The sequence below is a fragment of the Desmodus rotundus genome, chromosome 12, assembly GCF_022682495.2.
Source record: "Desmodus rotundus isolate HL8 chromosome 12, HLdesRot8A.1, whole genome shotgun sequence".
NCBI classification, from domain to species: domain Eukaryota; kingdom Metazoa; phylum Chordata; class Mammalia; order Chiroptera; family Phyllostomidae; genus Desmodus; species Desmodus rotundus.
Window position 1 is genome coordinate 64,840,892 of NC_071398.1, and position 27,832 is coordinate 64,868,723.

General features: G+C 49.2%; 1 protein-coding gene across 2 annotated transcripts in view; it reads right to left on the reverse strand.

The window, feature by feature from the left end:
- The window catches only part of CASQ2 (calsequestrin 2), a 56,861-nt gene extending 31,886 nt beyond the window's left edge, over positions 1–24,975 (reverse strand). For both annotated transcript variants that reach the window (XM_024570440.4, XM_045203891.3), the window contains exons 1-3: positions 24,586–24,975; positions 3,783–3,867; positions 611–711 (exon numbers count right to left, since the gene is read on the reverse strand). In XM_024570440.4, coding sequence (XP_024426208.1) covers positions 611–711; positions 3,783–3,867; positions 24,586–24,819 — 420 coding nt within the window. In that variant the 5' untranslated portion in view covers positions 24,820–24,975. The remainder of the gene's footprint in view (positions 1–610; positions 712–3,782; positions 3,868–24,585) is intronic.
- Between the last annotated feature and the right edge of the window lie 2,857 nt (positions 24,976–27,832).

Sequence of the window (27,832 nt, forward strand, 5' to 3'; positions counted from 1 at the left end):
ATACAGGACTCTGTGTTCAAAGCAGCTCAAACCTGACCTCACAGCTGTTATTGAAAGTGTGAGTTTATCTATGGATAAAATATGTTTATAGTGTTTGTTCCTCTACTTGCCTGAGCATGTATACCTCCATGGCTGAGAGGAAGGGTGACACTGGGGCTCATTAGTCCCGCCCCTTTTTCAGTCTGCACTGAGGGTAACTCGGGGTAGCTCAGCTGATCATTACTCCTCTCCCTACGCATCCTCAGGTGGCTATCCACCTCTTCCTCAGACCCCCATCTCCTGTTCGGAGCACTGGGGCAAGACCAGGGGGATTTCAGGGGATATGGGTGTGTAACTGCTAAGAGAAATAACATGTTACCACTACACAGTTCCAATCTGTGACCTCTGATGAATAAGACAGTTTCTAACGTGACTTAAGGCCCGGCTCCCCAGGAGAAATAAATAGCCCTGTGATGTAGGCACTCCTTAGTTTTTTTGTGAAGCCTCAGAAATCTGTCTTAGACCAAGAGGGGCTACCCAGCTTCTGTGTTCTTTCTTATTTTAAGGTTTGACTTCCCCTACATTTGAACCCAACCGACCCCACGCAGGGCCGCTGTGCACGAACACTTACATCCAGGAGGAACTCCACCAGGACGTCCGCTGCAAACTCCCCATCAAACTCAATCACGCGATCGCCCTTCAGAACGTACAGGCTTCCTTCTTCAGTGAAACCTGGAAGAAAGCGAGAGTCCCCAGGACAAGATCATCCGGATGCAGGAAAACCGTCCTGTTCGGGGTCAGGAGGAGTGGAACCAGCATTAATCCTAGGACTGGTTCCCTCTGAAGTGCTGCCAAAGTGGAAATTTAAATCAAAGTAGTCAAGAACCAACAATTCCACCTGGATTTTAACTTTAAAAAAATCTATTCTCTACCCCACTACTGCTTTAATTTCCAAAAATCCTGTGACCCCATTCCCCTTATCAAACAGTTTTAAGGCCCATGGCCCACCTGACTCCTTAGCCTCAATTCAAGTCCTTCCACAATCTCATGCAACCCTACCCTTTACATTCGCCCTAAGGAAGGAAGGCCTGTGCTCCTTTGAGTACCGTTCTCTTAGCCCCTGTAACTTCTTGCCCACAAGCTGATATGAAAGGGTGTGTAACCGAAAAGTCACAGAGCATGGTTCTCTATCAAGGGTGACCAAACTTTTGGTGTCTCTGGGCCCCACTGGAAGAAGAAGAGTTGTCTTGGACCACACATTAAATACGCAAACACTAACGAAAACCGATGAGCAAAAAAAAAAAAAAAAGGTTTTAAGTAACTTTACGATTTTGTGATGGGCCACATTCATAGCCATCCTGGGCCACATGTGGCCTGCGGGCTGCAGGCTGGACACCCCTGCTTCTCCTTGCTCCTCGAGTCTGGGCGACCCCCACCTCCCTCTGCCGTCTTGGTCAGCAGCTTCAGGTTTCAGCTTAGGACTCATTTCCCCTGGGAAGGCCACTCCCCTCTCTCCTGCCTCAATGGATCTTCCCTGAGCTCCATGTGCATGCACTCGCGACAGCAGCGAGCTCTGTAACGGTAGGGCCATTGTTGTCTTGGTAGCTCAGGCGTCACACAGAGCCTGGGCACGCCAGGCACCCCAGGCACCCCATAAACGTCTGTGGCCAGGACGAACAGCTTGCTTTTCTAGAGGAGCTGAATTCTGCACGTCCTCGCTCCCCCGTGAACTGAAAATGCTGCAGGGCAGGGTGCGCATCTTCTCTCTTCCCTCCATCGCTCTTGGCTCAAGGCCATGCGCTTGAATAAACACTTGCTGGAAGACTTCCCCCCAGAGAGGCCAAGCAGCTGAGGCTGGCATTTAGTCCGACTTTAGGCCTCCTTCGTTCTGTAGATTAATTGTTTTCAAACTCTCTGTTAGCTGGAGAGTGCTTTCTCCAAATGAACTCCTTTGCAAGCCTCTAGGGGAAGGAGGCTGGTAACCCGCTGCATGCTGTGTCCCAAGGTGCATCTGAAGATCCCCAGGCATACCATGGAGCACCATTTCTAAATCTAAACAAGCCGTGTGTCCTGTATCCTTGAACCTGGCAGAGACTGATCACAAGGGTGCCAGAGGAATACCAGCCAGTGTCCTGCTCTTGGATTTCACTCTGAGTGAAAACACTTAGGAGGTTATTGCCCCAGTTCAGACAAGTGGAAGACAGGCTGGAGGTGAAGGAGCAGGTTCATAAAACACCACTGTCCTGCAAACTCTGAGGACCAAAGAACAAACCTCCTCCAATAATTCCTCCAGGCTGAGCTTGGGGAAAGGCTTCTTTAGACTTTTAGGCCCCATCACGTCCTCCCCTGGGAGAATATTCACTGGGCCATTCTTACAAATGCTTGCCCAGCTTGTCGTCCCTAAATTTTAATTTTTTTTGTTATTTAATTTTTAAAAATTTTTTATAGAGAGGGGAAGGGAGGGAAAAAGAGGGACAGAAACATCAGTGTGAGAGAGAAATGCTGACTGGTTGCCTTCTGTACATGCACAGACCGGGGACTGAACCCACAGCCCAGACATGAGCCCCAACAGGGAATTGAACCGGTGACCGGTCAGTCTGTGGGACGCCGCCCAACCCACTGAGCCACACCAGTCAGGGCTTCCCTACGTTTCTTAGATCGCTGGAACACTAGTGTTTTCCTCAAACTAAATTCACCAGAAATCCAGCTTCTCATTAACGATGGGAAGGGAGAAGCCTCGGGAATCAACAGGTGCTGGGGAGGAGAAAGAACTCATTAAATAGCTTTTGACGAAGCAAAGAGTTCAACATACTTTGCTTTCCTGCTCAAGAGGAAAAATGTTCCTTAATTTGTCTCTAGAGAAAGAGATATCCCAGCCATTCTTAATAACTTATTATCATTTTACAGTGATGAGTTCTTCCTTGTGTCTGACCTAAACACGGCCTCCTGCAATTTAAATGTTAAAAAAAAAAACAACCCACAAGGCTGGCCTTCTTGAAAAGACAATAGAAAACATTTGTTTGTAATTCTCAGAGATAATGAACTTTTCATGTACCTGAAGGTATTTATTGAACAACCACTAACCTTTTTTGGTTTTCCCTGTGCTTACTACTCCAAATCCAATTAACCTTTCTTCAACAGTGCTGTTTTACAACCTCTTGCTACGGCCATTGCTCGCTGGTCATGCGGAAAAAGTGAAATGGGCAGTACACGTGTGGCACGTTTGAAAACCGGAGAAGGTACCTGCTCGCTTTCTCGTCGGGATGAGAGCTGTAAGGGTCTGAAAGCACACTGCGCTTCAGCTTGACACACTGACGCAAGAGATCACAACTCGCGCTGTGTAGGCATTTAAGCATACCTCCTCTGAACTCTCCCGCTCATCCTTGGTAATGCCCAGCTGCGGTTTAGCCTTTAATTTAGAAACCAAGAGGTAAGGCAATACGAGGTGATAAAAGGAGAGATTTCATGTCCCTCAGAGAGACCACCGTGGTAGAGAGATAGAGAAGCTGGCCTTTTAACTCTAGGATCTAAAAATAAAGGTTTAAATCTGGAAAGCCTGTTTCCCCAGGAAGAAACCCTCTTCATTGCACCTATTACAAAAATGTATCTGATGATTAATGTAAAACCATTCAATTCAGGCCAGTATTTAATGAAACTCTTTTACAACTCAAGACTAGGGTATATGAGATCATCATAATGAAAAGAAACATAAAGCCCAGTTATCATGCAAGAATAAATGAAACGATTCTTTTTTTGCAAGACACTTCATTCTTCCTGATAGATCTAAAGAAAACCACACTTACCCAGTTTCTTGGCAAGCTTGGCCTCTTTCTTGGAATCGACCATCGCAAAGCCTATATCTTTGTGTTCCAGGATTTGGGCCACAAGCTGAAGGGAAAGACAGGGAGAGTAAGTGAGCCCGAGGCAGGGAGAGGTCAACTACGTCACAGGGTCATATTCTGAGGTTCTCAGGAGGGTTTTCCTCCACTTCCAGTTATGGTGACCAAGTGAAGGGGCAGTGAAGGGATTCCTTGCTCATCCCCTCAGGGGAAGGATGATTCAGCAGAGAGTGCTGAACTGAGGAGAGAAAACCAAGGACTGGACCTAAGATACAAAGTTTGGAAGAATACATCCACTCCCACATACTCTTCTGTGCCCGCAGGGTAGATAAAATTTGAATTGGGAGGAAAGAGAATCAGAAAGGAAGCAGAGCCTTGACTGGTGTGGCTCAGCGGATTGAGCATCGTCCTGCAAACCTAAGGGTTGCCAGTTTGGTTCCCAGACAGAGCACACGACTGGGTTGCGGGTTCAGTCCCCAGTCGGGGCATGAGCAACATCAATGTTTCTCTTGCTCTCTTTCTCCCTCCCTTCCCCTCTCTCTAGATTCAATAAAAGAAAAAAGGGTTGTTGTGTTTCTTTTTAAAGAAAGGTACTTGAAATGCCCATAGGTACCTGGCAAGGGAACCTGAGCCCTTCCCCAGCCATGAAATGAACCTGGGATGGGGTGAGGACACCAGAGGACACCAGATGGGCTGAAGGACTGTAGAATAAAGGAGACCTGTGTCCTTGACATCTAAGCATAGTTCCTGAGTCTCCCCACTTGGGGAGTAGAGATGTCTGTTGGCTGTATCTGGCAAACAGACCTGAGACGGGCTCCGAAGTTTGCCTGCAGCCCATGGAGAGAAAGAACTGGTGGAAACTGGGGGTGACGAGGAGGCAGCAGCGATCTAGGTGGGCAGATGGCTGAATACTATTCTGAGTGGCAATGGACACAGGTGACACCAAATGCAAGCTTGGGTAAGCTCCCGAAACTTAGATGCAAGGAAGTAGGGAGACCCTCCAGTGACTGAGATCGAACTCCTGCCATCTGGCTGAGTGGGGGCTTGAACAAGAGATAGAATGAAGAAGCTCCTGGAGATGTCATGAAATATTAGTATTACTTTTCTTTGGTTAAACTTAAAAAAAAAGATGACTGTAGATTAACATGCAGTTTTAAGAAATAACACAGAGAGATCAGGGGCTTTCAGGGTGGTCTGTCCGTAGACAACAATTTTGTGACAAGGATGCTCCAGGGTGGGCACTGGAAATATCAGGGGGGACTGCTTTGTAAAGCATATGACTGTCTAACCTGCTGTAACCGGAAACTACTACAAAATTATGGTGAATGTAAAGTGTAATTAAAAATAAAATTAAAAAAGTAAAATAAATGTAAAGAAAAAATAGGGAAAAAATGCCTGGAAGGAAATTTTTGACAGGAATTGCTTCTGGGCCTGGAAACGGGGGAAGGAGGAGGAGGATAAAGACTGTAAGAGCTATCATTCTTTTCTGCTAAAACACTGTTTTTGATTTTTGCTTTCGTTTCCATTTTTATTTTCTTCTAACCCTTTCAAGTAAAAGAGAGGCAGTTGCGTTTGTCAAATCCTGGTTGACTTGAGACCACAGGTTGGCCACCAGTACAAGCGTTTAGCAGAAATCAAGAGAAACTTTCCGTGAGAATCAATTGGTCATATCAGGAATTTCCAATAGAGTATATTTTATTATTATTTGTAAACTGTGTGCTACACATCTTTTATACCAGTAAAATCTATGAGAAACTTACGTACGTATAAAAATTAATAACACAGCCAGATCTCACGTACATTCTACCCAGTTTCCCCCAAATAGTAACATCTTGCAAAACCGTACTCCACTTATTTAGGTCTCCTTTGATCTCTTTCGTCAGCTTGTGTGGCTTTTAGCAGACAAGTCTTATGCACGTTTTGTTACTTTTATATCTCAGTATTTAAATTTTTGAGTGGTTGTAAATAGTACTGGATTTTAAATTTTGCTGTCCCTGTATTTACTGCTAATATATACATATATAATTGGTTTTTGTATGTTTATCTTGCATCTGGCAACCCTGCTAAACTGTTATTAATTCTAAGGGTTTTTTTTCCGGGGGTAGATTCCTTGGGATTTTCTATGCAGGCGATCAGGTGAACTGCATTTAGGAACACTTAATTTCTCTCTTTCCAGTAGGTACGGCTTCTTACTTCCTTGTGTGTTCTCGTTGCACTGGCAGGAACGTCCAGCTGTGTGTTGAATGAACGTGGTAAGAGTGAACATCTGGACCTTCTCCTCGACCTTAGGGGTTTGTCCACTTTTCCTTTGAGGTGCATCAGGTTTGCTTCACATACTTTGCCGTTTTACTCTTTGGTTCATATACCTTTAGGATTTCTTGTTTTCTTCGTGGGCTGACCCTGGATCTACTTGGCTCTACAACTTGGGCTCGAAACCCCTCCCTTTCTCTCCTAGGGTTGCTTCTCTCGTTCCTCCCTTTATTTCTATGTCTCCACTTTGCTCAGCATCTGTGGTTTCTCCCTCAGATTTCCTCTGCTGTTATAACATCTCTAGGGCTTTCTTTGTCTGTTTATTCTTCCTTCCATGACCTTCTCATATGGTCCCATTCTCTTTCTTTCTCTCTGGCTCCTGACCACTCCTGTTCCTCTGAGGCTAAGGCTGTTGGGCATAAGCACAGAGAGCTGCTCTGTGGAGTGGCCCTGGTGGCTGGGGCTGGAGGGCCAGGTAACAAATGGCATCCCCCACCCCTCATGCAGTTTTCTCTCCTTTCTTGGGCTTTGCCTGGGACTAGAGGGAGGGTAGGATGAAAGACGTCCACGTCAGTGTTTACGTTATGACTCATCGCGAACCTTCCCACAATGTTCAATGAACAAGCCATTCAGCAAAGTCATTTGGCTTCAGTCTATTGCATTCAGTTTGCTAGACAAAGCCGTTTTTGAATGAGTTTTATGGTTTTCAGTGTAAGCCATTCTGTTCTATTTCACGCTGTCCAAACTTCAACTTACATGTATCTATGTCTATTATTTGGGGTTAATCATGATAAGACCTAATGTCTTTGTGATGCTGATATGTTTACCTATTCCTAGAGCATGAGCCTCTGACAGTGGTTCTTAACCTTCAGTGAGCACGAGAATCACCCAGTGCTCTGGTTACAATGAGGCTTCCTGGGCTTCGGCACCAGCAGGCAGAGAAAAGCTCTGGGCTGGGGCTCAGGAAGCTACCTTTTCATAAATCACGCACCACACCCCACGATTCTGATGCAGCCAATCTCACGTCGCAGTTCGGAAAACACTGTTAGAAATTGCCAGTTCATCCAAAAGTGACATGCGGAGCGTTTCCAACTGTGGCCCCCGGGCCTGTGCCTGGCCTTGTGGGCTCCTCTACCTTAGGCGTAGAAGAGAAATATTAACATTGCCAAGAACATAAGAAATTAACTCTGAAAATTAAACATAGAATTTAACTCTGACCTCTCCTAGGCTTATGCCACCACGTTTTGTTGGTTTTCGGTGGATGCAAACGTGTGCCTCTCCCAGGCGTGTCGATCATGGCCTTCTAGTTCCCTCACTGCTCTGTACGTGTGAGTGGAAGGGGAAGGCGCTACCTCAGACAAACTCAGCTCTGTTCTCCTCCTTTCCCGTTTCGCGAAGCATAGCCCCTCGCTGTCCCAGGCATGGTGCATAGGTGGAGGCGGCAGTCACAGATGCGCCAGAAAACCTTGCTAACAGAGACCCGCTCACCTCCTCCGTATCATGCTCACGCACAACCCCTGCGGTGCCTCATCACTCTCACCTCACACCGTGATTAGCCCCAAAGCCTGCCCACTTGAGCTCTGTCATCACTTCCGTCAGCCCTAGCAAGCACCTTTCATGAGCCTAAGCCAAGGGTAACCAGGGCTGGCTGTAACCCAAGAGAGAGCAGTGAGACTGGTGGGGGAGGGCAGGGGTAGGAGGGTGGCTATGGTGAAAGCCCGGGCAGGGCCTTCTGTGCTGACTCCAGACTGACCCATTTTCCCCAGGACCAAGAAGTCCATCAGAAGCCCACTGCTGCTGGGCTGGTGGATGAGGCCGGGGCTGTCTGCCTCTCACACATGGCTGGATCTCACCTCCACCTTTGCTCTGGCCCCGAATCTCTAGCTGACATGTTCCTTTCCCCACTCTGCCACAGCCCATTCCCACCGCTCATTCAGGTTGCTGCCAGCCTTGGCCACCCTTGGCTGCCAAGCCCAGCTCCAGGGTCATATTTCACTCCAGCCTCCTTTCCGTGAATTCCAATAGCCTATCGCAGAGACTCGACGCTCCGACACTTACTTCACAATCATGAGAGCTGTGCGTTCGGCTCTTCTGTGTCGTGAATCGTCCCTCCCTGCAGAGAAGGACCCTGCATTGGGCCTGCTTTGTGTCCCGTATAGTTCTTTAGAGACACTCAGACTTCACATGAAAGGATGGACTAGCCCAAGCATATCACAAATTCAAGGGACGTTCAAGCCAAAGAGAAAGACACCATCGTCACCAATTACAGTGATTAGTGACAAACATGAGGAGGAGAAAAGACAAGGGACTGTGTCGCCTAAACTCCGGAAAACTGGGTCACTCTTTGGGCCCGACGGCAGTTTTCTCTTGCTGACTAAACATTTTTCCTCGGCAGGCTTTGTTTGTCTGGTTGGCTGGTTCCTACTCGGAGCATCTCACCTCTTGTCCACCCTAGAGAAGCGGGCTGTCTCTTACCGGGGGCTGCAGGTAGCCCCTGGGCACCAGCATAGTTCGCATTCTTTCCAGAAACATTAGGATTTGCTTTGGCCATTGCTGATTCCTTTGAGTACAAAAATAACTTTATGGAAAAGTTCTATTAAATAATAGGCATCATTCAATAATGAAGCTGGCACCCATAGTATGCCCTTTCCCCCTCTCTCTCTGTCTCCACATCGATTGTGTAGGTATGTATTGTACCACTGATACCTCTGCAGTGATGGGGTCAGACTAGACCTCATCTTTAAATAACTAAGTGACCAGGGGTAGTAAATCCCAGTGACTAAGGACACAGGGCTTGGAGTCAGAGCCCTGGATTACTGACTAGGTCGCAACCGCTGCGACTCTGCTGTAAAACGTGGACAATAACAGTATCTATTTCATAAGGCTGCTGGGAAGGCTACATGAGATAAAGCGGGAAAAGTGTTTGACACAGTTCTTGGCATGCAGCAAGTGCTTAATCAATGTCAGAATTTCTTCTTAATGCCATGACAGCTGGGTAGGGCTCTGGACCTTGGGCTGATTCAAAGATACCAAAGCCTGATGTACTGAAATGGAAAGAGAACACGGCTGTTCATTGAGGACCTACTACGATCGAGGTTTGTGCTAAACAAAAGTGTGTAAGACATATTTCACCGTCACAGACCTTGTGACTTCATTAAGGAGGAAGCTAAAGGAAAATTAAGTAGGTGCTAAAGAACTAGAAAATAAAGGCCATGGAGAGAGACGGGGTGGGGGAGGATTCATGGGCAGGGCTATAAACCATACAGATTTAATTTCCATGCCCTGCACGGCATGGCCTGGCTTCCTCTCAGTCTCATCTGGGGCCACTCTGCCTCTTTGGGCAGGATCCCCTTGTCAGGGGTGCTCCCAAGCCCTAGGCCAGTCATATGCTGCAGCTGCCTGCAGGGGGCGCGTGTCCTGACTGACGCAAAGGCGCTAAACAAGCTCTTCTCTGACCTTTGCCCTTCCCTCTCTCTGAAGCCCCTTCCCTCCATTCTCCACCAACTCCTGTTATCCTTGAAGTCTACTCATAAATGTCGGCTCAAAAGGCATTCTGTGACTCCCAGTCTGAAGCGGGTGCCCTTTTAGACATTTTTGGCTTTCTGTGAGAAGTCGGAAGAGATGGGCTCACATCGCTCACTACTTTGCCACAAATAAATAAATAAGTTTCTTAAATAAATGAATGCGCGAACGAGGGCACTGCTGGGCCTTGACCAGGGAGGAGCGTGCGGGTGGGCAGAGGAGAGCGCCGGGCGTCCGGAGGAAGAAACGGCACAGGCAAAGGCTCGGAGGGCTGGTGGGGGGAGGGTGGGAGGACAGGCTGACTTACCTGAGCAGAAGGCTTCTTTTGGGGACCCTCAAAGGAGTCGTGTGTTCAAGGCACGTGAGAAAGAGTGTGAAGGGCTCTGCATATTAGCGCTAGTGGGCCTGATTTGGGAGATGTCTGAAGGAAAGAGCGATATGGCTGTGAGTTTGGGGGGCGGTGATCCAAGGGCACAGACCAGGCAGACGGAAAGCAGACTGAAGAGGGAAGGCGACCAGCTGGGAGGCCGACGCCACAGTTAAGTGGGGTGTGACGGGTCTCTGATGGAGGCGGTGGTGGTCGATGGAGAAGGTGTAGCTTGTGAGGTGATGTTACTAGTGGAGAGTCAGGGAGACCCAGTAACTCTTCCATGGCTTTGGAGAGAGAAGGGAGGGAGAGCAGAGGGGAGGAGGAGGCAAGATGATTACAGGGTCTCCAGCCAGGGAACAGAGTGAAGGACAGTACAGTGATGGGGGAGAGCACGCCAGAACCAGGGTCCGGTTCTCAGCCTGGATTGAGACTCAATGAGTTCATGGCTGTGGAAGTCCAACCAAGAACTGGAGGTGCCAACCTAGAGCTCAGGGGAGAGATCCCGAATGGAGCTGTGGAGGGGAGAGGTGAAGGCGTGAGTGGGGGTGGGTGGGTAACATCTTCAGGGACTGGCCATCTCGTAGGAGGCAAGAGCAAGAAGAGGCAGAGAGGACTGTGGGAAGCAGGCGGACAGGAACACTGTGTCGTGACTCCAAAATCATGGGAAGAGAAGACCTTGAGAAGGAGTAGGTGGTCGGATCAAATGTTGCAGGAGTCACAGGGGTGGGACCCCTATGAGGTCTCTCCTTTCAGGACTGGTAAGTCACCCGTGACCTTTTAGTGAGGAGCTGAGACACAGCCAGAGCCCTGGGTGTTGGGCAGGTGAGTGGGTGGCAGGGATGTGCTGGAGCGGGTGTGGATCACTCGTTCCAGAAGTTTGCCCCTGAAAGCCGGGGGAAGCTAATTCCAGAAGCACCCAAGGACAAGCTCCCCGGGCTGCGTGAGGCTCCCTGGGCCTCAGAGGACAGCGATGCAATGTGCCAGGGGCCTCTATGTCTGCCTATGTCCCAAGTCTGTCCCTTCGTAGCACTTCTGAGCCTCAAACCAGGGACAGACAGGAAGAAAGCTGCATTTGTGCCCCTTCCCAAGAGCTGTCTTCATGGGGGAGGAGGACGCGTTTGCTTCGAGGTCAGAGAGAAGGTAGGGAAGGTGGGCAGGAGGGAAAGGGAGGGGCGACTCACTGAAGGAAGCTCTGCGGACCCTCCTGCAGGGCCCAGAATCTGAAAAACCCATCTGAGGCTTGAGGAGCCTGAGGAAAATGTCATAGGTCTTTGCTCCGGGGGAATGTCCCTCAGGCCAGTCATTAAAAATACCCTGGCTGTACTCCCGCTCTGTCCATGGAAGCTAAGAGCCAGCGGCTGTTCTCACCCACTGTCCCTGATACCATCTGGCCACATGTCAAGCAATTCAACAACTGCGTGTCCTCCCGAAACCCTAGAGCTGACGCTTATCTCCCGGTAATCTCCCGTCGCTTTCCACTCGGGTGAGGCCAGCTCTATGTATAGCTGGGGGCAGGCACGTGGTGTGCCCTTGCAGGGGGCGGGGAGGAGTGGAGCAGCTATTTTGTGAGATTCAGGTGAATCCTGGGGACTCTGGGGGCTGGACTGGGTGGCCTCAGAAATGGCCTTGGGGTCGAGGGAGGCTGTCCAATGTTCTATTTTGGGCTATCACCTTGGTCAATGCCAAAGTGAAGACCCAAGGGTCAATGTGTGTTCTTTCCACTCCACCATATAGAGAACACTGTAACAACAACAGCGGCAACAGGTGTCTACTACCTGCCAGGTACTGCTCCAACACCTAAAATGAATGATCTTGTTGAATCTTCCCAAAACCCACAGGAAATGGGTTTGCCGATGAGGAAATGCAGGTGCAGAGAGGTCAACCAACTTGCTCAGGACCACAGAGCACTGAAGTGGCACAGCAGGGATTTCAAACCCAGCACTCCGGCGCCGGGGCCCACGCGGTCATCCATCACATCGTGTTCCTACCCTGGGGCCTCACAGGTCACAACCTCCCCGATTTCAATTTTCTGATATAAAAAATAGGACCAAAACCTGCAGGAGGAACACGGGTGCAAGCGCTTGGCGGATGTGCATTCCCTATAAATTCGCTACAAGCAGCCCCATGACACCAGCCTTCTGTTTGGACCCTGAGCCGCGTCAGCGTCACCCGGAGCGAAGCCCTGTGCAGACGCAAAAAGCTGGGCCCACCCCAGAGTTTCCGATTCAGCGAGTCTGGGAGGGGACCCAGGAATCTGCATTTCTGACAAGGTCCCAGGTGATGCCGACGCTGGTCCTGGGCCCACACACAGAGAATCTTGCTCCACAACCAGCTCCAACATAGTCACAGTGTCAATGTGGAGCGTTTAGTGCTGGCCACACTGACTGAATGAGGGAGGCTACCTTTGGAGGCCAGGCTCTCTCTTTTCATACTAAAAGTATTGTCCAAGTGGGATTTTTAGAAAATACACTTGAGTGACACCGGGCTAGGCCATGCCCCCTTCCGGTGGCTCTCGGCCGAGCTCTGTGCCCCAGAGCCTGTGAGAGCAGCCCCCTCCCCGCCCTGCCGCAGCAGCGGCCCACAAGGCCGTCCCTGCAGTCCTGCAGCCAGGGACAGGTCATCCCTCTCAGAACTAACCCTTCCGTGGGTTGATACTCCCATAAAAAGAAGATGGTAGAGAGAGGGCTTCGGCGGCTGGAGGGACTTCCTGACTGTGAAGTAAAGTCTGCAAGCAGAGGCCCTCGGTTTGCCTCCCCACCGTGCACACGGAGGAGCAGTACTGCTTGGCTGAACTCTGTGAAGTGGCTCACCAGTATTTATTTTGATGACATCTGCTAATGACAACAAATATTGCAGAGAGCGAAGCAGAGAGCTGAGTTGTCACAGACACAGTCATTCCAAGGAGAGTCCTTTACCGGGCACCAAACACGCTGGGCATTTCACACGTCGCCTCCTTCCTCTTCGTAAGAAGCCTGCGACGAGGGTAGTGTGGTTTGTTTTACACAGGGAGGCGCTCAGCCTTGAGAAGTTGAGTCACCGGCCTGTGGTCAGGTGTCCGGTTCAAGGACTTGACCGTACAAGGCCTCAAACCCAGGTGGCTCTAACTTCAAAGCCTGCGTTTTTGACAATGCCAGGCGATATTGTCAGCTGCTGCTTATGCGTTGTATTCACTTTTTTTCTAAGTCCTCACCCAAGGATATATTCATTGATTTGAGAGAGAGAGAGAGAGAGAGAAACATTGATGTGAGGGAGAAACACCCATCAACTGCCTTCTGTATGCAACCCAACTGGGAATTGAACCTGCAACCTGGGATGTGCCTTGACTGGGAATTGAACCCTCAACCTTTCAGTGAATGAGATGATGCTCCAACCAACTGAGCCCCTCAACCAGGGAATATTCACTTTGCTTTTGAGTAGGGGTTACTGTCATTTACTTTACAAATAAATGGGTGACACTCTGGTCCCAGGGCCCATGCTCTCATCCATCACATTCATGTCCCTTACACCGGGACCTCACAGGCACCTGGGCCCAAATGTGGGCTCTGCTACTTATCAGCGGTGAGACTCTGAGCAGGTCATATTCGTTGGGTGTCCTGAGCCAGGGTGGCCGTGTGTCACTGTAAGGCAGAGGCAGGTGAGTGTGTGAGGGAGTACCTGTCACCCCAGCTCCCTGCCCAGCACATAGCAGATGGTGAGGACAGGCCTGCCTGGTATGGGGCACGGAGCAGCTGGCGGGCGGGCGGGCGCTCCTGGAACAGGCTCCCGGCACTCAGAGGCCTGCCTGGCCCCACACGCTGCAAGATAGCGCACTGGCCGTCTTCCTGCAAGGCTGTGCAAACAGAAACAGCTCATGTGGATAAAACCACATCCAGTGTACAGACTCGGCACTTTGAGGGGCTGGCCTTCTTAGTGGAACAAGTCATTTTAAATGCTAAGGCTGGGCTGTTTGTTACACAGAAATCCTCCACACCAAATGGTGAGGCTCACATTGCAAAAGAGCAGGGCTGCTGCTTTGAAAGAAGAGTCTGGTGATTCAGATAGATTGTCTTCCTTCTTATTTTACGGCTTTACATTATAATCATGGCATCTCATGTCTTTAATTAAAAACTTATAACTTGTGATGGTTGCCAGAGGGGCGGGGGTTGGAGGGCTGGGTGAAAGAGGTGAAGAGATTAAGAAGTAGAAATTGGTGGTTATGAACAGTCATGAGGATGTAAAGTACAGCATAGGGAACACAGTTAATAATATCGTAATAACTATGTCTGGTGCCAGGTGGGTGCTGGAAGTGTTGGGGGGACCACATTGTCACATAATGATTGTCTAACCACTATGCCATACACCTGAAACTAGTACAAAATGATACTGAACGTGAGCTGTAACTTACAAATAAAATTAAAAATGTATAACTTTGGGAGGAGGTCTCCCTCCGGGATATGACGACTAGACATCCTATTTGAGCTCCAGTATTGAGGGCTTTTGGAGAGACAGTAGTGGGAAAGGAAGGTCCCACTGGTCTAAGATCTTCTGAATCAACAGTGTGCTCACCATTTTGTAAAGTCTGTTTCCCTGTTAATTCTGTACGTGGGAGGGAGAATTTACCTGTAATTAGTTCGCTCCTCGCTCTCACCATAGCGCCTCTCATGGCTCCACCATCCCACCCAAGCCCCCGTTTTACTGCCGAGACGTGCACAGCAGACTCTCACTGAATGGTTCGGGGGCCCTTGGGCTTGAAGGAGATCGCAATTGAAGAGTGAGCATGCGTACACACCTCCCAAGAGAATGCTGGCTCTGGGTGAGGATTCGTTCCCAAAGCCAAGCCAAAATAAGCCTGACCTCATCGGATTTTTCAGAGTGTGGCAGGTGCAAGAAGGGAGAAGGCCATCTTTGGGCAGGGGACAGTGGGAAGAAATGCCTGAATCTTGTATGTGTTGCTATTCTCTGCCCAGAGTTCCCACATCATTCCAGCTGTAGATTTACTTGAGTCCGGCAGCTTCGTTTTGCCCTCCTCTCTTGGGGGTAGCAGAGGCAACCTCTGGGACGTCTGCCAGGGCCGAATAGGTTTGAAGGTGGGGTCAGCCCTGCAGCGCCCAGAGCGATCTGCCTGTGCTGCATACACAGAGGACTCAGAGCCCCAGGGTTTAAAGAAAATCAGCCTAAACCATATTTTAGCAGGATTAAGCGAGGGTGACAAACAGGTCCTTGAATCTGACCGGTTCAATCTATTATTTTTTACTATTATGCTCAATTCTTTTTAAAATTGAGCATAATTTAATTTAAAAAGAAATCAAGGAGAAATATATTTGCCATATAGGCAATGTATCCATAATTCCTTGCCTTTTCCTTTTCTATGCTTTTTTCCATCCATCCATCCATCCATCCATCCACCCATCCAGCAAACATTGATTTAATACCAAGTAGGTGCTAAGCCTTGGTCTCTTTACTCACGCTGGTTGCTTTGGTTCAACACATAGACAAGCTGTACCATTAAATACTGCTCAAGTGCAGGTGAAAATCCAGAACACAAACTAAAACACCTGTCCGCTTGTGAGCGGGCACGCAGCTGTTCCTTGGTGCGGTAGCAGGAACATGACATTTGGAACCAAGTAGATGTGGGTTCAAGTCCTGCTTCATGTCTGCAATTTTCTAGCTTTGTGACTTTGGGCAATTTCTACTTAATTTTACGAGATCTTTTCTGTGAATGTAATGTGAGAATATGTTGTAAGAATTCAATAAAATAACAGATGTAAAGCACCCGTATTAGGTAGGATCTAGGGTAAGTTTGTAATTAGTGCTATTTCCCTTCTCTTCCTTCTATTCATTACACATTTATTCCACAAACACCACTAAGTGCCCACTGAGTCAGACACTGGTTTTGGTGCTGGGGTACAGCAACGGAGAGAATAAAGTCTTTGCCTCTGGATTTTACGTTCTGTAGGGGTGCTGGACGCTATGCAATGAGACAGACAGACCAATAGAGAGGATAAAAGGAGCAATCAGGAAGTGTGATTTATACAAGTGGTCAGGGAGAATACTTCTTTGATAAGGTGACGTGCCGCACGGAGCTAAAGGAAGTGAGTTCTTATCAATATAAGAAGAACATCTCTCAGATGTCAGGGGCTATGTTTTCTGCACTTTTTAAGTAAGCAGAACCTGAAGAGTTGAGGAATAGATGAAATGATGAATATTTCTCTTTGGGTGTTCGCAAGACTTAGTTTCATCTTGTACAACACTCACCAGTTTGCGCTAAGAAGTTTTCCCATGGTTCCCTGTTACACACATTCACATCTTAACATTCCATATTCATATACCTCCAGAGTTCTCAGATTTTCATTTCTTTGGGGGAAAATGCAATGTGACACAGCAACCAAATAGATGCTTTCCCTCTCTTTCTGAAGGTAATTCTTGGACCCTGAAGGAAGATTACTTAGAAAGACATCTTCTGATTTCTTAGAAAACCCCACAATTCAACTTGAAACCTCCCAAGTAGGGGAAGGCTTCCCATGAGCCCAGATCATCCCCTTGTAAGGAGGTCCGAAGCATTAATCACTTACTGTGTGAGGGGATAGTGGGGGAGTCCTGGGAGGCCTGGCTGCATCCCAGAGCAGACCCGAATCTTTGTAGCCCCAGGTCCAACCTAACACCCCAGCAGTTCTCCAAAGCAGAGGTGTGCTGACAGCGCAGCATCCTCCCCGGGAGTCAACAGACCAAAGGCCAAGCAAGTGCAACGTGATTCTGGTTATCCAGCCCAAGAGACGGGTACAGCGCTCTGCGAACTTAAACATGGCTGCAAATCACCTAGGGATTCCATTTAAATGCAACAAGCACCCAGGTGAGGCCCTTGACATTGCTCTGGGGCCCACATTTTGAGCACCAAGGCTCAAGGGGTCCACAAACTTGGCTGCACGCTTGAATCACCCATGGAGCTTTTAAAAACTGTAGTGTCTGGATAGCATCCCTTACCCCATGACCAATTAAATGAGCACCTGGGGGATAAGATCCAGGCACCAGTACTCTAAAACACTCCTTAGCTGATTCCAACATGCAGCCAAGGTTGAGAACTATTGCAATTGGCCAAGAACTTGTTCTGAATTTCCACCGGCCGGTGAAGGGAATTAGCGTTTGAAAAGCACTGGCTATATTTCAGGCACTCAGGCATTCCACATGGATTAATTTCCTAAATAGGAGCCCGTGTAACAAAATAATAATACCTGGCACTTGCACAGCTTCTTAGAATTCTATAAGAAATTCTTATCACCTGCTTTCCTATCATTCTTTTAATTCACTGAGATAGAAACTCTATGATTGGTTTTGTAAGTGAGTAAAATGGGGGGCATATTTGAGACCTGCCGTGGATTCAATAGGGCATTACACATAAGAGAAGTCCAGGCACTCTGACCCCCAGGTGACTGCCTGTCCCAAGCACCGCTCCCGCAGCTGAGGCTGGGTATACCAGTTGGCCACATGCATCAAGCGCACGCAAGAGTCATGCCAATTACACTGGGTAACTGCAGGGCTTGAGGAGGTTGTATCACTCCCAGCCAAAGACTTTTTCACTAATATACAAAAAAGACTGTGACCTGAATATAGACGGGCTCTCAGTCTATTAGGGGCTGTTGTAGACTGAGAGCAATGGCATCAAGAGACTTCCCTGAACAGCAGCAGAACCCAGATGCCTACATTGCACAGGATTCTGATTTTTGATTCTGCATAGCTGATGGAACCCGCCTCCCCCTCACCCAGAGGGCCTGATGGATAATCTATGCTGGAATCACCCTCTAGAAATTATCGGAAAGTGATCTGCTTGCCGGCCCCGAAACATTGGTCATCACGATAATCCTCCCTGCTGGGAGACAGGCCACTTCCAATAATCTTTACGTGACGACCCTGCCATTTAATATCCAAGAGGGCTTGGGAGGAAGCTGCTGGGAGCGTCCTGTGTAAATGGCAGCAGCTTCTGTTTGGGGAGCTAAGACCCTGAGGTGAGGACACCGAGGGGCAGCCTCGCACCTCCCACCCGAGCTGAACCCTGCTGAAAATCAACGGGAGCTGTGGGTCAACCTGGCGTGCAGCCGCCTGGGTGATGCGACCATTTCTGTGCCAAGACCCCAGCTTGCCTGCCAGTGCAAGGGACCTAGTTCACCCTAAACAAATGAACCAATTTTTACTGTTGACAATATGAAAAGCATCGCTCATTCATCATCCATTCATTGGCTCTTTCACTCATTTATTAATGCAAAGATTACTGAGTCTACTCTGATCAATGGATATTTGATGAATCAGTATTTCTAGTCAGGGATTCACAATACTAATTTTCATGCTCTTAACCACTCACGAACATGCCTGAGAAGACCCTCCCTAGTTTCTCCCAATCCAATAAAGGTATACAGTAGTCCCTCCTTATCCACAGGGGATGCGTCCCAAGACTGCCAGTGAATGCCTGAAACTGTGGATAGTAGCAAACTCTATACATACTATTTTTTCTATTCATACATGCCTATGATAGTTTAACTTAATAGGTACAGTAAGAGATTAACAATGACTACGAATAAAATAGAACAGCTATAACAACAGACTGTAATGACACATGTGAATGGCTTGGGCATCACTCCTAAGTAATATCAGGGTGGCTTGAACACAAACACTGTGATACCATGACAATTGACCCGTTCACGGAGCTGCCTAAGTGGCCATCAGGCAGGTGGTGTGTACGGTGTGGGGACACCGGATGGTGTGGGATTTCATCATACTATGCAGAAGGGCGAGCAATTTAGAAGTCAGGAATTGTCCATTTCTGGAAATTTCCATCTAATATTTTTGGACCGTAGGTGACATGGCTAACTGGAACCACAGAAAGCAGGTAACGGGGACCACTGTGTTTGTTGCAGGTTGGCCCACAGTTACCCCCACAAAACACACATGTGCAGTTAACAGCCCCAGCTTTGAACACGAATGTGCCCAGAGACCCTGAAACTGGGCCCGTGCCTGCCTCCTTTGTCCTGCCTTTGCAGACGTGTACGTGGCCACGAAATTGTTTCCACATAAGCATGAAGCTCACCAGGAAAGAGCTTTTGTCCTTTCCTTTCTTCGTTTTCAGGTTGGACTGCTGGTTTCCTAAAAGTGGAGAGGTGTAGAAGAAAGGAAACGGGCCTTGGACTCTGGGATAAGACCGGTGTGAAGGCAGGAGGGGAAGAGGGAGAAGGAAGTGATGCCCGGCGCCTGGCTTAGTGCTTGGCAGAACGATGACATTGTTCCCGTGAGCTCAGACACTCACGGTGTGATGCAAACCCAGACTCTTACACCAAGGTGTCCTTTGCAACACTGTCGCATGGCCTGTTCATTCATTTAGTTGTGTTTCTGACTCATGAGCAGTTTTTTGATCCTTGTGCATATGAACTTGAGTCCATTGCTGTCACTTCCCCTAGCACCACGTTTGCTTTGGATTCAGGTGGCCCTCAGGAGGCTTCCAATCTAGAAGAATTCCAACATGTAACTCCATGGAGAAAGAGCAAGCTAGAAGATAAGAGTGGAAGCACTTTTCAAAGGGATGGAGGCTGTACTGGGACTGAACATGTGGAAGGGGCTAATTAATTAATGGTGTCGATAAGGTCGCTGAATATATCAGACGCAGACTCAGCAAAGCCTTAGAGATCAGAGGGAGGGCTGAACGTGGGGATATCCAGAGTCTGTGACCACGGGCAAGTCACTCCACCCGTCTGGGGCTCAGCTGGCTATGAATAAGCGGTATTTCTGCAGCTTTTCTGGCGGTATTTATAGAACATGCTAGAAGCAGGGCTTTGCACCACAGGTTCAAGAGGGAAGCAGAGAGGGCAACAAAGGAGCAAGAAGGAGCTGAGTTCATTGCCCATATCTTCCGCTCGGGTCCCTGAGCCCTGCGGTGCTGATAACAGCGTGGCCACTGTGGTGTTGACTGAATCTGCTGTCTTGGCCAAAGCTGAAGGGAACAGCATACAAGGCCGCAGCTCCCTTTGTAACTGTGTTGGCGCCCCACCAGAAAGATGGGGAAGGCACGGAATGATGCATGGGAGGAAAAATGTAAGTGGCAAATAATTTTATGAAAAACTTTGGTCTGGCTAGAAATCAAAGAATGTTCATTAAAACAGCAATGATAATCTAAATAGACAAAGTTTTTAAGGATCCTGAAAAATGTCAGTATCCAAAGACAGAGAAATTACTTAAAAAGCACATATAATCATATAATGGAATGTTATGCTGGTGTTGACATTACGTTTGTAAAGAATGTAAAACTATGTAATGCCCTAGGAACACTCACAATATAGTGAAATGAAAATGAGAGAACAATGCCCTGTCTGGTGTTGCTCAGTGGTTGAGCACCAGCCTGAGAACCAAAGCATCGCTGGTTCGGTTCCCCGTCAGGGCACAGGCCTGGGTTTCGGGCCAGGTCCCCATCAGGGGACACGGGAGAGGCAACCACACACTGATGTTTCTCTCCCTCTCTTTCTCCCTCCCTTCCCCTCTCTAAAGAATAAATGAAATCTTTTTTAAAAAAAATGAGAAAACAAAACTGTATAAATGATATAAACCCAACTGAAAAAAATGTGTGTTTATGAGTAGAAAAAAAATACTAGAAAGGAATCTATCCAAACACCAACAATGTTTATGTCTGGGTGGCAACTTCTATAGCTTTCTTTTTCTTTTTCTACATATCCTAACACTTCTAGACGAGCGTATGGTACTTTGCAGATGAAGAGCGCCCGAGCGGGAATCAGTATTACCCGCTGTTTGGTCACAACCCCACAAGGCCACACCTGTGAAATGAGAGGTTCGGAACAACAGAGATGCTTCCCCTGGGTCTTTTGAGCTGAAACATTTCGATCATTCATTCCATAAGGGTTTGCAGAACATCTGTATAGAACTATGTACCATGCACCCACCCTGGGGCACTCCAGAGCTAGACCCCTGGCCAAACTGGAGAGAAAGTTTGTGTTCGGTGCCTCCTGGTGCCATTTTACTGGCCCTTTCTCTGCTGAAGCTCTTAGTGGCCTTATAGTGGCCACTACGAAAAATTATTTGCCACTTACATTTTTCCTGAAGCTCTTAGTGGCCTTCCCTTCTTCCCCTTATCAAGCCCTGTTCTCCCTCAGAACTCACACTCGGTCAGAGCGAGGTCTAAATGACTGGCAGCCTCTTCAAGAAGGACCTCCTAAGGGGGATTGACAAAGTAGGGGTAAAATCTTCCTCTGAAGACATGAGGCCCTCATAGCCCGTTTTAGGAAAAAGCTAGCAGGTGGGAAAATATTGGGAACTGTCAGAATTTTTGCCCTTGGGGTTCCCTGCCCCACCCTTGCTTGCCTGCCTGGTAAATTGTGCTGGTTTGCACAATCCAGTTCTGTATCACAGCTCCCTCATTCCCCCCCGGAGTGGGGGCAGGGGTCGCAGGTGAAGGGTGGGGGAGCTCCCTCTCCCCTCTGCACTCCCAGAGGACCCTGTGGGCTGCTCTGCTGTGACAGTGGCTGCATCACTGTGTGCCTTCCCATTTGCTTGTCTTCTTTCGCATCAGGCTGTGAGCCACCTGAGTATCCCCTGTTCCCCATATCACAGCGTCCACCCCAAGGCCCAACCAGAGTAAGTGACAGATGTGGTACTAACTGAAGGACATTTCAAGGCCCCGAGTCCAGCAGTGCCCTCCTGGCCCCGTAGAGGGCCTGCTTCTGGGTGTCTTTACTGTCCTCCCTGAGAGCAGTGGTTTCAGCTGGTGCCGCAAGAATTTTTAAAACATGCAGTCCCTGACTGTTGGGTCAGGGGCACTGACCTCTGCTCCCTCAGACTGTCTCATAAAAAAATGACAGCAACCAACACATCAACAGCCATCAGTGTGAATGAATCAAAATTATACCTATATTTTTGGTCAGATCAGCAAAAATATATATATGTATTTTGTGTGTGCCGTGGAATTTTAGGAATGGGTTTATGTGTGCCACGAGGTGGAAAAGGTTGAAAATCGCTGCCTCACAGGAGCAGGCAAGACATACACAACTGACCACAGACTCTTGGGATTTTTGTCAGCATGGGATAGCTTTATGTGACAAGCCATGAACTTTGAATCCCTAACCTCCTGACCCCTGCAAGTCCTCAGATTTTTAAAGCTGGGGGTGGCATCTCGCCACGGGAGAGGGAAACCGATTTCATTGGTTTGGATCAAACATTTTTAGGTGAAATAGAACAGACTATGATAAGGATTGTTTTATGACATTTTGTTTCATTTGTGTACGTATGTGTCGGTGTGAGTTACGATAAAAAACCCATCAAAAGCCTCCTTCTGACACTCCTTGGAGGAAAGGAACCTGGCCCTCCCGCTGCCCCCACCCCGAGGTCTGCAGTGGCTGAGACGCCCCTCCTCCTCCTCCTCCCCTGGCATCCCTGCCGGAGCTGGCAGACAGCGTTCCTGCTCCACGGACGCTGCCAGCAAGCCCTCCGACATCACCACCCCTCTCCGGTTGAAATGCCTGAGAGGTGGCATGCTCCAGCGTGGGCTTCCAAATCAGACTTTCCTTAGTGCAGCTTTGGGGTCCAGCGAGTTAAGAGGACAAAATAGTTGCTTGCCCAAGAAGAATATTGAGAGGCTCACACCCACCCCCTTCCCACCCGTGGGTCTCCTGGAGCCATTTTTGTCCTGGGTGCTGAGAAACAGCCTATACCTGACAGGCATCTTGAGAAAGGCCTGCGCCCACCCAGCCTCCTCCCTGGTTTGGGCATTTGCATCAGCCGTAGCTTCAGGGCTCTGTGCTGCTCAGCCCTGGGGGGGATGCAGCTTCATCATCAGACCCAGGCTCCCGGGCTGAGCGACTCTATTTCAAGGAGACTGGAAACGCCGCTGCACAGGCTACCGGCAGCTCCTTGGACCTGTCTCACTGATTCGAGCAGCAGTGTGGTAGAGGGGCCAGGCCTGCCTCACCTGCAGTAGGTCAGTGCCCTTGGGCAACTTAGCCTCTCCGTGCCTCAGTTTCCCTGTATGTAAAACGGGGATAGTAACCGTACCTACACCACAGAAATACTGTAAGGACGGAACCAGCTAACACGTGCAAAGTGCTTGAAGTAGTCCCTGTACATGGTAAGCGTTCAAAACGTTCGTTATTTCTATCTAACGATCTCATAAACATGTACGGTGATTATTATCATGTAAATGTGATGCAATACAAATCCCCACCTCCCGACCCCAAGTTCTGTGTTCTTTTCCCTCTGCGGGCACCCACTCCAACCGCAGGTGCCACTGGGGCCTCTGTTCCCTCTGCCGAACCTCCCCGCCCCTCGTCAGTCTCCGCGGGGCACTGGCTTTTTTTTTTTTTTTTTTTTTTTTTTTTCAGTTCTAGGCAAACCAGACAGTGATGAGCATATAAGTAGAATCCTTAGACCTTCAATTAAATTTTTCATAAAAATATCTCTCAGTAACTGAGTAGGGCAGTTTGAGATGGAGACAGTGAGGACTTTACGAGCAGCTCGGCTGGATGGCCTGGTTTTTCCAGCCTGCGATTTTCCCATGTCTGTACTACAAAGACCTAAGCATCCCTGCTTTCTCTTGCTGGCAACCCACAGAGGGAATGGAATTTCGCATCGCCCTCTCGTGGAGGAGCCTGAGGGAAAATAGGAGGGTGGTGATGGCGTTTTAAAGACACTTAACTTTTTGTCGACCAGAGCTCCCCTGCTGACCACACAGCCCTCTGAAAAACAGGTGTTTGCCGGTGACACTAGGATTCTGAAATGCTCTTTAAACTGTCAAAGATATTTTGATGTGCTTGGGATGGTTTTCCTAAATTTTATCAGTCTTTTGTTTTTTGAGAATTCCAATCCATGTGGGCTTTGTATGTTAAATCTGTTGATCAAAGTATTTGATTAAATGGAGCTTTCCGATGGTTAATAAACCACTGTCGTTCTCAAATAGTCCTTTCCATAGGTTTGTGCCTGGACTGGGCTGGGCATGGGGACTGGCGAGGGACCCGGGTGACTACTGGGGTTCTCGGCGCTCGTGGTGTAAGTGACCTTAGACTGGGCAAGGGGAGCTACAGGAGGAGTTCTGGGGCCCTCACCCAGGTTTCGAGAATGGGCCCCAGCGCCAGGTTTACACACAGGCCACGTAATGCAGATAAAATAAGAACTGACTTCAGGGCCAGCCCTGAACTCACACCGAGAACTTTCTGAGGAAGACAAAAATCCCCGTTACTGAGTGTGCGGCTGAGGTCTTCACACACCCACACTTGTAACACCAACTGCAACCAAACCACCAGGAAAGAGGACCACTCAGTGACCAGGACAGGCAAGGTCACACCCACCAATGCCCGTGGGGGTTTCAGATCAGCCAGATTAACAATAGTTTTAATCTCTCCGAAAAATAGTGGCTGGGGCTCTTGCCCTTGAAAAACCCAGAGGACCACCATGAAACGGACTTTAAGTCAGATGCATTCCATCGTCCCCATTTTCGGCGTCTCGGCCCACGCTTGTTCACACGCCCCAGCTTTGCAACAAGAACATCTTCAGATTTACCAGAGACTGGAATGCAGCGGGGTTTCAGGGTAGGGGCTCTGCGCCCCGCTGCCCACATCCCCCCGCTGGCCAGAGCGCACTGGCATGGGGGTCCGAGCCCCTGCTTACCTCCAGCACAATCTCTTTCAGCTGGAACTGTTTCTGAGCCACCTTATCTGCAGACACCGGCTCGTGGTAATACAGGCAGAGCAGGTCATATTTCTTCAAGATCTGCTTGAAGTTCTTCTCGGTGAGACTCACCACGCGGTCCTTGCCATCGTAGGTGGGGAAGTTCAGCCCCTCTTCTGCCCTGCAGGAGGACAGGAGGTAGACCCCCAAGACAAACAGGCAAGTCCTCTTCATCTGGGTGAAGTTTAGCTTTTCTTGCCCAGAAATACTGAGTGCAGGCAAAAGGAGGTAACACTCTCAGGAGAGGCTGAGTTTGTCCTTCCTGCCCTTCCTGGGCCCCGGGACCGACTCTTCACCTCCTCGGCTCCAGCCCCTGTCTGTAGTCGTGGGCTCAGGAAGAAGAGAGTGGAGGCGCGCGCGCACACACACACACACACACACAGGCGCATGCATGCACACGTGTGGACTGAGAGCCAGGCTGGGCGGCCAAGCCCCAGATACCTCGCATAGCTCTGCCCGGCCCCTGTCCCATCAGGAACTCCATTTTTAGGATGCACTTGTTTCAGGCTAAAAATAAATCATGCAATGAATAAAAAAGTTCTCTGTGCCACAGCGGAGGGATTCGCTGATACCGTCTGTCGGGGGTGGGGGGGAGGGCAGGGGCAGCGGAGGGCGATTGCACCAGCAGTAAGGAGGCCGGAAGGTCACAGATGAGGGATGAACTTGGAGGGAGGGAGGGAACGAGAGGAGAACGGGGGACGGTGGCACCCGTAAGCGAGGGGAGAGGTAGGACGTGCGCAGTGCCACTCGGACATTATCGAACCATCTGGTTATCTAGGAGGTGATCCAGCCGGCCCCTTCCTGGGCACGGCTTGTCCATCCCCTGACCACTCACTGCTGACACAACAGGAGGGAGCCCCGCAGTGCACTTCACGTTCTGCTCAGCCTGCCTCCTGCCCTCTCTTCTTAGAAACCCGGCGCTGGCTGGCCCCTCGCCATGCCCACATGGCCCTGCCAGTCACGGGTGAAGGGTACCGGGACGCCCTTCCCCACCAGCCCTCCACACCAAAGGGCTCCAGGGGCACCAGCCTGTGCAGGACCACAGTTCCCTCTCTCCACCCTACACCGCTGAACTCCCCTGCGCCAGGAGGACCCATCCCCATTTTAAAACTAAATAAAAGTTCAACAGTCTTCCTCAGGAATCTTCTCAGGTTTTCAGCTGTCATATTTTTCTTTTTACATTAATCTCTAGCACTTTTGCCCCTTGACTAGGCACGGAGTGATGCAGAGGGTCTAGAAGCCAGACAGATGAGAATTCAAATCCCCACTCTGCCTTTTTTTGAAGGTTTATTTTTTTTTCCTCATGAGAGGGAGAGAGAGAGGGGGAGAGAGAGAGAGAGAGAGAAAGAAAGAGAGAGGGAGAGAGAGGGAGAGTGGGCCTCCATATGGGCCCCAACTAGGCATGGAACCTGTAACCTACATATGTGCCCTGACTGGGAATCGAACCCGTGGCCTTCTGCTTACAGGACAGTGCTCCAACCAACCAAGCCACACTGGCCAGGGCCCACTCTGCCTTTCAATAGCTGAGTGAACTTTGGAGGGTCCCTGCCCCTCTCTGGGTCTCAGCTGCCCCCAAGTTCAATGGGGGTAATTACACCCACATTGTAGGGTTTGGCCCATGTAGATGGAGAACCACGATACAAAGCAGGTGTTCAGCACGGCAGCTGTTCTACGTATTTCCTTCTCACTGGAGACGCTGGGACGTGGGTTATTACAACAAGCACTTGTTAGTCTCTGGTAGTAATGGCCGTGAACCCTTCCCTGTCCATTTTCTCCTTGATCCCAGCAGGCAGTCGGGCAGACGTGATCAGTGCCCATTGCACAGGTGAGCGAACTGAGATTCAGAGAAACTGGCAACATGTCTGAGATGGTCTCTCCCTGCCAGCATAAGGACTCAGCTCTGCCTCGGGGCCTGGGCTGCTGGCTGCTTTGATTCTGAGTCAGGACAATCCCCCTGCAGACACCGTTCTGCTTAAGTGGCCCCTCGACCACGTCTTCTGGTCAAATGACAGTCCGGGCATGTCTCTTTAGAGTGGTCTCTGGCTCTTATGATTCGGGCCAAGCCGACTTCCGTTTAGAAGCCAGTTTTGGAAGTAGCGAGGACCTTGTCACTCACAGGGTTTGCAGGGGACAGAAGGCAAAGGGAAGTTCAGCAGCCTGTGCGAGTGACACCGGGTCTCTAGTGCAGCCACAGGGCCTCGTGCTGGGAGTCAGGCTGACGAGGAGTCGTTACTTTTCATGTCCAGGAAGCCAGGACACCATTAAAACCCATGACAGCACTCACTTCCTTCCGATGGTAAATGCTCTATGCTTTTAAAGCTGGAGCCAGAATGGCCACTCCAAGGCGTGGTCAGCTCTCCAGGCCATTGTCAAGCACAAGGGGTCCCTGCTTTCTTCAGGTCAGTCATGGGGGAAAGATTTCCGAGTGAAACATTGTATGTCTTGTCTTTTTGAGGTCAGCTTCCCAGACTGTTCCCAGTTGTCTCAAACTCATCGTCTTATCTTTATTTAGAGTTTGCTCCACTTTTCTTAATATATGGTTTTTTTAATGTTACTGAAAAACTGGGAGATATTTAAAGTCAGAGTCTTTGAACTTCCTACCGACTTACAAGAGATGAAAAGTACCAAGGCAAAGGGATAATCTTTTAAATTTTGGCTTGGCTCTCCAGTCCGGCTTACGACCAGCTGGGTATGAACAGAAAAAAGCCCCGATGTGGAAAGTCCCTGTCCCCGGATCCTGGACTCTAGGTGGGGCCGCCCAGCCCAGCCCTGCGGGCGGCCAGCCACTGCCATTTGCTGTGGCGATCAGGTTTCCCACTGTCCCTCCACCGTGGGTTCGAGGACCTAAATTTGTGTCCCACTCATGGTACCGATAGGTTTTCATGGTCTGCTTTTAATGGATCAGCCTTTTGTCTGGCTGCCTTTTATTTTCCTAATTTTGTTTTACTTTGCCTTCTTGCTCACCAACTTTAATTTATTTTTGTAAACAGAAAATGCTTCTGACATTTCTGAGTCAACTTTGCATCTCGCAGATCAGCGGTTTCGTTCCAGGCTGAGCTGCTGCCTAAGGCAAGGCAAGGCCTAGCTCACTGGCTGTGCTGGATTGTGTGAGGCCTAGATGTGCTGTTAGCAGGTATTGTTTTGCTTTGTTTTGGAACAAGACGAGATAAAACTAAAAAAACAAGTC